This window comes from Patella vulgata, chromosome 1, assembly GCF_932274485.2.
Source record: "Patella vulgata chromosome 1, xgPatVulg1.2, whole genome shotgun sequence".
In the NCBI taxonomy this organism is placed as follows: Eukaryota; Metazoa; Mollusca; class Gastropoda; family Patellidae; genus Patella; species Patella vulgata.
Window position 1 is genome coordinate 28,792,943 of NC_065879.2, and position 11,588 is coordinate 28,804,530.

Genomic DNA, 11,588 nt, shown 5'->3' on the forward strand with positions numbered 1-11,588 from the left:
CAGGCAAAATTTCCCTCATAAGACACTGCATGGCGTATGCCCGTCTTCATTAGCCCAGTCGGAGCAGAACTGTAGGACGTTAAATCCCATTTCATTTAAGTTTAAATGAAAACTAAAAGAGCGCTGACCATAAGAGACTAGTTGAACAGTTTCGGGCTTTAATATAATCTAGGGTGAAATAAATAAAGTCACTCGTGGGAATGTCGCAATTAAAGGACATTTCGTAAACCTGACCGTATGATAATAATTATGCACAATACTGGATCTTCAATGAGTTACTTTCTATTTTTCACTCGGCAACCGGCTGCAGATTTCACTCGGCCAACTTCGGTTACTCCTCTACACCAAACCATGTTTCCAAACAGAGTTATCTTTCCGTGACCCGCAAATTATATTTTTAACAATGAGTTGAATTCTATAGGAGGTGTTGGAACTCCCGCAAACAGTGCCGGTGGTGCAAGTAAGTTATAAAAATAAATACAACTGACAAAAGGTTAAGGACCACCTTAAAGTAAAACAAGACAGGAATATTTGGTCATTTAAGTAATAGATATTTTTTAATTGACCATTTCGAAAAATATAGGAGTCCATTAGATGATCTGGTCAGGAAAAGGATGAGGATTACAGACAAGAGTAGTGATAACCATCGTCATGTGGATCCCTCTCTCACTTGGAGAGAGATAGAGAAATGGGGTTTAACGTCCACTCGACTAACATATGGTTCAATTTTATTTCCATAAATCGCTTGCGCGTAGGGATCTTTAGCTGTGGGAGGAAACCGGAGGACCCGGAGGAAACCCACAAGGTTGGACAGGCGACCCTACTCCTTGTCACGTACAACCGATGATTCGAAACCACGCCAGTTGACTCAATGACAGACTTTATGATACAGCTAACCATTCAGCCATCCAACCCCCCCCCCCCTCTCTCACTTGGATCACGTCCTCAACACCTACCAAAGGAACCTGACACTATTCTTCTTGGAGTGGCAAGACTTATGCTGGAAGTATTTTGTGATGGATATTACATGGTTCCAAATAAAAACCATCTGAATTTATTGTTGATGGTTAAATATCAAACAGACCTCATTTTAAACGGTGGTGCTTATCTTTTTGACACACATAATTTTTACCGTACTACTGCTCAAAAGCTTTTAATTTTGTTTTAAAATTCTGTTAATTCGTTGATAAATCACGTTATTCTATTCTCTAGTCATGGTAGTCAGTTAAACTTGAAACCTGTATGTTTAAGTTGTAACCACTGTAAAAAGGATGGCTGTAGAAGAATCATGTTCGTTCTGAATCTAAATGTAAAACCTATTCCCCCCCCCCCCCCTCCCCAGCCGCTGATCAACAGAAATGAGCAAAGTGAACCTGGGCGCTAAACAATATTCAGAATACAAGTTATTTAGAAGTTTATTTTGTTTGTGGCTTGATAAATACAAGAGAACACTTTTCAAGACGTCGTCAGAAATGAACTGTGAAAAAACTTGTATTTAATACACCGGTATATTAGTCATGGTTTATTCAATACAGTTACTAAATGCAGCTTTAACAAACTACATTTTTTAATGGTTTATTTACAGAGAAGAAATGGGAAACATTACCAGGCTGCCAGACACGCCCCATTGATAACAAAGGTCTGCCTGCTGCCGCTGTACACAAAACACCCAACCCAGAACCAATCGATGCCACAAAATTGCCGCTAGCAGAAAAAATTCGACGACTTTCAATGTTTTTACGAAGTGAAAAAAAAGTAATCAATGAAATTATGGTGAGGTTTTATTTATTAAAGATACATTATGGGAGATGGAGATAAGATAACGAGTTAGCAGTTCTCACTATAATAGTTAAAAACTACATAATGTAAAGGGAATTTGCTGAAAATGTCAGTCAAATTGGTCCACTATGAACCGAAAACTAAGCGGATGAAAGTTTCGCCTAGCCTCGAAACTAATAGTCTCGATTGTCTATTGTTGTGATTTAATTATCAATGAGCGATAGCAGCATATAGAATTGTAATCCAGTCGACATCGAAGGCTAGCCTTGACATCGGGAGTTTATTATGGTCTGGATAAGTTAATTAATGTCTAATTAATAATTTAGATAAGATTTCAGGCCTAAAGAAAGACCTGAAATTGACAGGTTTAGCTCTTGCATAATGCATGTTTAATATTTTTCACAATAATCTCATTAAAAACACAGATTCTGCTTTATTTTTATTTTTATTTTTATTCAAGCATGTATTACGTATAAAATTCTTTTATTTGCCCATCTACATAAGACCAGTTGGGCGAGTTTGGGTGGTCGAAGCGTTAATGCGTCATTACCCGCTTGTACGTGACAAGGAGTAGGGTCGTCTGTTCAACCTCGTGCGTTTTCTCCATGTCCTCAGGGTTTCCTTCCACTGCTAAAGACCCCTAATGAAATAAAATGAACTATATGTTAGTCCCGAAATGACCTAGTGTCGAGTGAACAATAAAGCCCATTTTCCTCTCTTTCCCATTAAATCCTATTTTATTTCATTTTAGTTGTTTGAGAATTCTCTGATGAGTTGTAAAGTTGGAATTTGACCAGATTTTTTGATCGATGGCATGGTACAAGGAAAGAACGGATCCTTTTTCACTGGACGACTTAATCTGGGTGGTGTGTTCCTAGCCAGAGCTATCGGCATCAACAAGAAAGAAATCAAACTGTCATGTTTCAAGAAGGCGGTGGAACTTTATCGTACCCTTCCTGTCACTGAAATTTTGAACCAGGATGATATGACCCCAAAAGTTATCAAGGAGAAACTGGAGAATTTTAACTCGACCGTTGCTAAGATGGAGAAAGAAACAATTGCAGAGTTACCCCCACCATCTATTTTGAAACAGATCCAAGATATTCTAACCAATCCTAAATATGCTTCAACCAATTCAGTCAGCAAAATGGAGTTGGCGGCCTCTGTGGCTAAATGTCGAGTCCGTTGTCGATATGATGTAGAGAGTTGTAAAGCTGAATCAGGGAAAGTTTATCATAAGGGAATGTACTTTATTGACAACATACTACAAGGTGCAGGTGTTTCAGTTTCCAAAAAAACTGCTAAGTCATTGTGTTATAATATGGTGGTTGAACGACTGACCACCATGAATGTTGAACATGGCAACATCTTAGATGGTGTCGAACAGTCTGTCATAACAGAAGCAGAAGCACAGGTTCAGAGCACTTTGGTAAAGGCAGCACCAAATCCTAGGGCATTTGATCTCCGTGAACAGTTTGTCAAAATGAACGAACTTAGCAGTGCCACGCATCCTGCATCCATCATTACTGTCTTGGATGGAATTTTCAACGATGTAAAATTGACGCCCATTTGTCTATACCGTCGTAGCATGAACACAGAAATAGAAAAGGAGAAAATTTTCTGTAACCTCTATCTAGCTGGTCATCTCATCATGATTGGTGAAGCAGAGAACCGAACAGATACCCAAGCAGACGCTTACTCTAAAGCCCGATAGGTTTCACGAACTGTGACCCCGAGTTCATCCTCCCCCAACACAGTAAACTTCAACCACACGACCAAGCAGCAACAGATGTTATCGACTTTCGTGTCAAGGGCAACTGCATTTTGGAAGATAACTGTTCGAATCTTCATCGCTTACAATGGACCCGAAAACCTATATCAACACTACCAGCCAAGGATATCGCTGTCTTTGAGGACGTCAGTTGGATAGTAGATCGTAAAGTTCAAGGTTTCTATATTTTACAACATTCATGTTTTGTCAACAATATGTTGTTGGAATGGGAGTTTTTTGACAATGATGATCGTGTATTCAGGTAAGTTGCCTTAAGGCCTAGTCTGGTCTCCCGGCCATAATCTTAAGGCCTAGTCTTGTGTCTTCCGGTCTCAACTGTAAGGCTTAGTCTTGTATCTTCTGGCCTCAACTGTAAGGCCTAGTCTTGTGTCTCTTAAGACCTAGTCTTGAATCTCTTAAGACCTACTGTAGTCTTGCGTCTTCCGGCCTTAACTGTAAGACTTAGGCTGTGTTTCCTGGCCTTAGCCTTCAAGCCAGAATTTCATATTTTCTATGAAAGTCAAAACATAATTATTTCTATGTCTTTTGCTCAATAGGTTATCAACTCACTATTATACGACTATGGGCATTATTTCCCACCCTTAAAAATCATTGACACAGGAAATAATAACACAATTACCTCCCTTGTTTTCCTATTGCCTCCATGCATTAGCTATCTTCAAATGTTGGAATTCGAAAATGATAATTTTGCCAATTTGGCAGCTGGCAATAGTGAATTATAGGATTAATAGGATTATTCTTTAACAAGGTAGGACTGTGTATGGATACCATCTATTTTAAGGCTTTATTTTAATAAATTTTAAAAATATAACTTAACAAATATGAAATTGTAGCTTTAAGATCTAGTCTTGTCCCATTGATCAAAATTTTGAAATGTTCAGTTTGCTTGTTACTCTTCTTTTGTTTTTAGGGGTGGTTGAGTGGTCCAAGCTCATAAGATCGTTCATTGAGTCAAACCTCCTGGGTGTCAGTCCAAAAATGTTGGTTTGTTTTGTGTGAGTGTTAATCCCCATTTCTCTCTTTTTTTACTTTAAGATGTCAGATGAAGATACAGAAGGAAGATGTTGGAACCGAACCTGCAGTGTCTCTTAGTAAGATAGGCTCTAGAAATTTTGCAGCAGCTGATATCTTGTTTAAGCTCTACGAAACACAACCAGTCATAGAGGTAAGTTATTCTATTGAATACTTGAATTAGCTTTAGGGCTATGGATTCCTGAGCTAAATAGGGCCTACATTATATAAAGATAGGTTGCCAGGCAACTAAACATACGCCCACAGCAGCTAAATCGTCCGAGCGGTCGACAAGAGTTGTCGTATATTTGTTCTTTTGTAGGTAATTAGGGGGCATTTAATAGACAACTTCATACAGATGACATTATAATTTTCGTCGTTTGAGGGTTCACAAGGTTCTAAAAACTAAAATAAGGGCTGTAACTCAGGAAGTAATCTACAGAAATTATTGAAATTCGACAGACTTTTTCGTTTTACTAATTCAAATAATACATATCAATTTCATACAGATCGGATGATAACTTTTGTCGTTCGAACGTTCACAAGATTCAACAAAGTAGAACAAGGGCCATAACTCTAGAAGTAATTGACAGAAATTGCTGACATTCAATAGGCTTCTTCATTTCACTAATTTAAATGATGCATATGAATTTCATACAGATTGGGTGATAACTTTTGTCGTTCAAGCGTTCACAAGATTCAACAATGTGAAACAAGGGCCATAACTCTAGATGTAATTAACGGAAATTTGCTGAAACTCAATAGGCTTGTTCGTTTTACTAATTTAAACGATACCTTTAAATTTCATACAGATCGTATAATAACTTTTGTCGTTAAAGCAACCACAAGGTACAACAAAGTGAAACAAGGGCATTAACTCATGGCGTAATTAAAGGAAATTGCTGAACTTCAATAGGATTCTTCGTTTCACTAATTTAAATCATGCATATCAATTTCAAACAGATCGGATGATAACTGTTGTCATTAGAGCATTCACAAGATTCAACAAAGTGAAACAAGGGCCATAACTCTAGATGATTAACGGAAATTGCTGAAATTCAATAGGCTTCTTTGTTTTACTAATTTAAATGATGCATATAAATTTCATACAGATCGGTTGATAACTTTTCTCGTTTGAGCGTTCACAAGGTTCAATAACATGAAACAAGGGCCATAACTCTAGACGTAATAAACGGAAATTGCTGAAATTCAATAGGCGTCTTCGTTTCACTAATTTAAATAATGCATGTAAATTTCAGAAAGATCGGATGATAACTTTTGGAGTTAGAGCGTTCACAAGGTTCAATAAAGTGAAACAAGGGCCATAACTCTAGACGTAATAAACAGAAATTGTTGAAATTCAATAGGCTTCTTCGTTTCACTAACATAAATATTGCATATAAATTTCACAAAGATCGTATGTTAACTTTTGGCATTAGAGCGTTCACAAGGTTCAACAAAGTGAAACAAGGGCCATAACTCTAGACGTAATAAACAGAAGTTATTGAAATTAAATAGGCTTCTTCATCTCACTAATGAAAACAACATATATCAATTTTAAAACAATTGGATGATAACTTTTGGCGTTAGAGCGTTCACAAGAAATTGTGGACGATGGACGGACGGACCGACGGACGTACCGACAGACGGACGGACGGGGGCGACGGCAATATACGTCCACATTTCAGTGTGGGCGTATAAAAACCAATTTAGCCAAGCATTGCATTTCTACACCCTTTCACTGAAGCAACGTTCCTGTCCCTTGAGCAGGGTTATCCTGTGACAACACCAGAAGATTGATATATGGGTGGGCTGGTCTAGTGGTCTAATGCATGCCCTTTAGATCATAAGATATGTCCTTGAATCAATTTGAGCCAAGCTTGTATGTGACAAGGAGTAGAATCTCATGTCCAGTATCGTGCATTTTTTTCCCGTTCCGTCAACATGCTGCCAATGGCTATACAAGGGACCTTTTTTCTTGTCCAGTCCATCTTGCCCTTGCAACAAGACGAAAAAAGGCTGGAAAAACCTGAGGAACTTCATTGGCCAGATTAAAAACAGATTCTTATCAATGAGCCAGTGTCCTACACACCGAGTCAGAACCCACCGAGCCAGCGGTTTACCCACAGAGGTGGGTCTTTACCCACTGAGACATTGTCTTACCAACTGAGCTGGTGGCTTAACCCCTGAGCCGATGGCTTATCCACAGAGCTGGCACCTCATGTACTGAGCCACCTTGGTTTTCGTTCTGCTCTTGTATTGCACATAAAAATGCCTTCCTGGCTAGGCACAGATTTGACCTTTAATTGATGAATGCCATTATTTAAAGTTAACCTAGATATCATGTCTTAGTAAATCGTTTTTCATTCCAGGTTTCTGCTTACACTAAACCTGATCAAGCGATAGAATCTGTCAGTTTTGATACGTTGCTTAAAGAAGCGGAGGTGTTGAAGAAAGCTGCCGAGGATGCAGGAGAAAACGTTACAGCTACTACAGCTGAGGGAACTGATTCAGAAACTGAGACCAGTGACACAGATGTTGAAATGAAGGAAGAAGTAACAGATTCACAGGCTAAGAAGAAATATCCTAGAAAACCACATTACCGTCATGCTGATAGATTTATTTTAAAAGCTGCCCAGGCACGACTAGACGAATTCATAAAAGTTAAAATGCTAAAAGATCTACTGTTTGGACCTGCTTTCCCTCATCATATCACACGCCAGATTAACGGCTTACTGTATAACCTCCCCGTTCCAGTTCGCTTTATAAATCATTCCACTAGAAATCAGATGTACACCATTGTAACGCAAAGTATGTCACCGATCAAAATTGTCGCATTTCTCAAAGCCAACGGTGGACAGTCTGGTCGCTTTCGTTTAGTCGACAAATCAGAACTTCCGACACATAAGGACATTTTACCAGAACTTAAAAGTAGGGAAATTTTAACTAAGATCAAATCCAAATTTTAGTAGAAATTTCAATTTTGATTGGCTAAGCACTAAAACCAATCAAATTGTTGGCTTTTTTTTGCTAATAAATATAAGTGCTAGTCTAATGTCTTGTCTCAATTACATCTTCAACAGTATGGTTTTGTTTCTAATTTAAAATCCAAATATTTGTCTAAAGTCTTTACCAGTTGTGTGGTTGAGTGGTCTGATGTATGCTTTAGATCATAAGGTCTGTCATTGATTCAAGTGCCATGGTTTGTTTTGAAGGTACTTCCAACCTTATTTGTCTTATTTTCGCCAGTCATGTTTGGCCGTTTTGACTGACTTGCAGTGAAATTGACCAACTGGAGAATACTAGTAGATCATAAGGTCTGTCTAAAGTTTAGACAAATATTTGGATTTTAAACTAGATTTATAAGGGGCATTTTAAAGGGGCATTGGCGCCATTGGGTAAGATTAGATAAGAGCTGACAGTTCTCGCTATAATAGTTCAACAATAAATAATAGAAACAGAAAATGCTGAAATTTCAGTCAGATTGCTTTGCTCTGAACCGAGATATAGGTGATTCAGTTTTAGGCTACAGAGCCAATTTTCTGAAAGGTAACCTTTTCTGTGGTTCAAGTATCTGATGTGAGAATCTGGGCCCTGTTTCTCGAAATCTTAACAGTGGGAATGCAGTCGACCCTACTCTTGGAAACGAAGCTAAGCCTCTTCACTAAATGACAGACCTTATTATCCAACACGAATGCATTATCATTTGACTCCACCCCCTCCCCTGCAGTGACACATGAATGTTGTGACCAATAACCACTTTCCTGTCTTAAGGCCTTTGAAAACAGTATTCCTCATTATTAATTTGTCCCAACTAATCATGGTTCATGAATGCGTGTTCTCGATATGTTGACACTTCTACGATGGTGGGTGACTACGAGTCATGAGTGAAATAATCTTATTTCGTTTAATCTGTTATACTAATATAGAGAAAATACAATTTACATTTTATGGATATAACTTTTATGGATATAACTGTTACAACAAATAACACATCTACACAAATTTTTAAGTTGACCTCATTTCAATCAAAGTAAATACATGTACCCGTAAGTATTGTTTATATTCGCGTTACGTTTGGTAGTGGAACAGTGACACTGACATATTGTACATCGTTGACTTCAGGGTTAGGCTTGTTGTCTACCAAAGTTAGGTTAACATCTTCCACTACACTGCAAAGTCAGTAACATCATCAAGCTAACCTTTGCTAAAAGGTTAATGTTAATAACATCCACCAATTAGTCTATACACTAAACACAAGACCTGCAGCATTCAATCTCTGTGATCTGTAAATAATTAATAAAAAAACATATGAACTTACTTCAAATTTACACACTATAACTTATTACATAAACTTTATGTAGATAGAAAGTGAATTTTGAGATGCACTCCAATGACAAGTAGTTGATTTACATAAAAATTTACAAAAATAAGAACTGTTAATGAAAATAATAAACTGATTTACCTCAAGATAGATAATTGGAAATATTTTCTATACTTTTCTTCTGAAAAATGAAAGGGCGTAGTTTTATTATAAAACAAGGAACATGTACTACAAAAACATATAATTATTAATGTACCCCCTCGCCAACACGTACATTTGGAATTCATTTAATATAGTTAACTAAAAAAAATGTTAAAATCACAATTAATTATGATACCACAATTACAGGCTGGTAAAATCAACACAAAGTTCATACATTAGATTATAATAACCAGAATCGACTTTAAACTGATGTCTCTCACATATCAATGCCATAACTCTTGCAGTAATCATCAGATCTCGCTGAAAATCAATAGGCGTCTTGTCTCATGACCTTAAACACTGTGTATAAATTTAAAGTCAATTGGATTTTAACTTTAGCCTCTAGAGTGTTCACAAGATTTTTCAAAGTGATCAAGGGCCATAACTCTGGTAGTAATTATCGGATATCGCTGAAAATCATTAGGCTTCTTCGTCTCATGACCTTACACACTGTGTAACAATTTGGAGTCCATTGGATATTAACTTTAGCCTCTAGAGCGTTCACAAGATTTATCAAAGTGATCAAGGGCTATAACTCTGGCAGTAAATATCAGATATTAACTTTAGTCTCTAGAGCGTTCACAAGAAATTGTGGACGACGGACGTATAAAAATAAAAACAAAGTTTACAAGAATCAACTTAATTAACAAAAACAATAATTAAACAATCAAAAACTAAACAGATAAATCAAATTCAAACGGAACAAATAAAGCAAAGAAAAGGAAAAAAGCAGTTCATTACCATTCTACATTAAAAAAATAAAGGAAATCAACTTGCGAAAAAAACTTTCATAAAATAAGAGTAAAGTAACACTAATGTTAATACTTTTTTAACGACACTACTTGGGCTCCCGGCACCCCTACACCCAAGCCTATCCACACCACAACAAAGGTCCATTTCATTGATTTTTTTCAATTTAATGGTCAAAGCCATCAAAAAAAAACCCCAACCCATTTAAAACACTGAGAAAATAATTTCAAATTCTACCTTTATAATCAAGAAATATAAACTTTAAATATGTAATATGTAATTCAGATCTAATTTTCCATCAAAATCAATGTAAATGGACCTTTGTTGACCAGATAAGCAAATTACATTGATACTAACTTCAGACTTTACAATTTTGTATAGAATTCGAACATTAAATGATCATGCGACCGAACCTCCAGCATGAGGTCCCTAACAATATCTATTTAAGAATAACAGAAACCATAAATTAAAGGCGTTTTTAGGACCTGAGCTTCGACCATATTAGATAGTAAAAGCTTAATTGATTCTATTAGTTAAGTATAATATTTGAAATTAGATCTATAATATATAATTATGATTTTAATAAATCTTAGCTGACAATAACGTGCGGATTTCATTCAGTTTTAAAATTGGTACTATATAGAGCCTAGCCAGTATAGCGATTCTGAAGGGAAAATACCGCTTATGACTCATGACGTCACTCAAATATGACAGAAAAGCACTTATTTTGGTGCCATCCCACGCATTGACTGGTATATAGAGCGTTTTGATCATTTGAAACTTTGAGTTTGACCTGAAACCCTATTAATTAATAAATAGGTAATATTAATAAAACAATACTACTAGGCCTATTTATTAGTATTTAGAATATATATCATATGTAGGCCTACATACACTGTCATACAGTGCCTTTATTTACAAGTTACATCTGATTTATTAACTGATTATCAGACTTATCTATTTGTGTGTATCTCATTGATCATTCTCAGGCTCAAGTTATACTCCTGACAAGTCCACGAGTCACGATACTGTGACCCCCTGTTGGTTGCTGTTGTACTTACTTGTAGTTAAACTGTCACTACTACAACTTAAGGGGTATAAATAAAATGCTTGAAATGAAGTCGGACTAGGTAGATATCTAGGCCTAATTATAATGTAGACTTGTTTTCATATCGATTACCCGACGCCAAGACCACTTCTACTGTACTAGCACTAATTTCAATGTAGGCTACTTAGTAGTCTTACCCCAAAAGTTAGAAAAGACTTCGTCAGCAAAAAAAATTATTTACAATCGGTACATCTATGATTAAGATTTGATTTATGCAGTTTTAGTCAAATACTAGCCTACTATAAAGTAACAAACTTCATTTACATTACCCAGGTCAGAAAATCTCCTCAGAAAATAAAAGACAACTGTTTAGTGTTTGTAGCCCAATAAATATAAGAAGCTGACGCCGTTAAAAACAGTGTTAGCCTAAACATCAGAATATTGCGCCAAAAGCAAACCAGTTAAAAATATAATTTGCGGGTCACGGAAAGATAATTCTGTTTGGAAACATGGTTTGGTGTAGAGGAGTAACCGAAGTTGGCCGAGTGAAATCTGCAGCCGGTTGCCGAGTGAAAAATAGAAAGTAACTCATTGAAGATCCAGTATTGTGCAATAATTATAGTGCTGAGCCGGATTGGTCATCATTTCGATTCATGGTGCACGATAGCGGAGACAAACTTAGA

General features: G+C 36.7%; 1 protein-coding gene and 1 long non-coding RNA gene across 6 annotated transcripts; one reads left to right on the forward strand and one right to left on the reverse strand.

Annotated features, from left to right (window-relative positions):
- Positions 1–255: 255 nt before the first annotated feature.
- On the forward strand, positions 256–7,637 carry LOC126829248 (uncharacterized). 4 transcript variants are annotated; one of them, XR_007683324.2, is made up of 5 exons: positions 256–460; positions 1,586–1,773; positions 2,531–3,812; positions 4,607–4,736; positions 6,955–7,637. XR_007683324.2 is itself a non-coding variant. In XM_050559006.2 (3 exons), exons 1-3 carry the CDS (start codon positions 3,766–3,768, stop codon positions 7,549–7,551), a joined length of 774 nt encoding a protein of 257 aa, XP_050414963.1. In that variant the 5' UTR covers positions 3,487–3,765; the 3' UTR covers positions 7,552–7,637. The 4 variants fall into 4 exon arrangements, 1 of the variants encoding a protein (XP_050414963.1); XR_008786017.1 differs by lacking the exon at positions 256–460 and adding an exon at positions 683–720; XR_007683325.2 differs by lacking the exon at positions 256–460 and adding an exon at positions 992–1,100.
- An 885-nt stretch (positions 7,638–8,522) lies between these two features.
- On the reverse strand, positions 8,523–11,518 carry LOC126829284 (uncharacterized). 2 transcript variants are annotated; one of them, XR_007683330.2, is made up of 3 exons: positions 11,235–11,518; positions 9,048–9,087; positions 8,523–8,868 (listed from the first exon to the last, which is right to left on the reverse strand). It is a non-coding gene; the product is annotated as an uncharacterized LOC126829284 (long non-coding RNA). The 2 variants fall into 2 exon arrangements; XR_007683331.2 differs by lacking the exon at positions 11,235–11,518 and having other exon boundaries at positions 9,048–11,096.
- Between the last annotated feature and the right edge of the window lie 70 nt (positions 11,519–11,588).

Bases quoted from the DNA above. Each gene is read 5' to 3' on its own strand.
- LOC126829248 (XM_050559006.2), top strand. From the start codon at position 3,766: ATGTTGTTGGAATGGGAGTTTTTTGACAATGATGATCGTGTATTCAG. The intron at 3,813-4,606 runs GTAAGTTGCCTT...TTTTACTTTAAG, and splicing joins AATGATGATCGTGTATTCAG to ATGTCAGATGAAGATACAGA. The intron at 4,737-6,954 runs GTAAGTTATTCT...TTTTCATTCCAG, and splicing joins AAACACAACCAGTCATAGAG to GTTTCTGCTTACACTAAACC.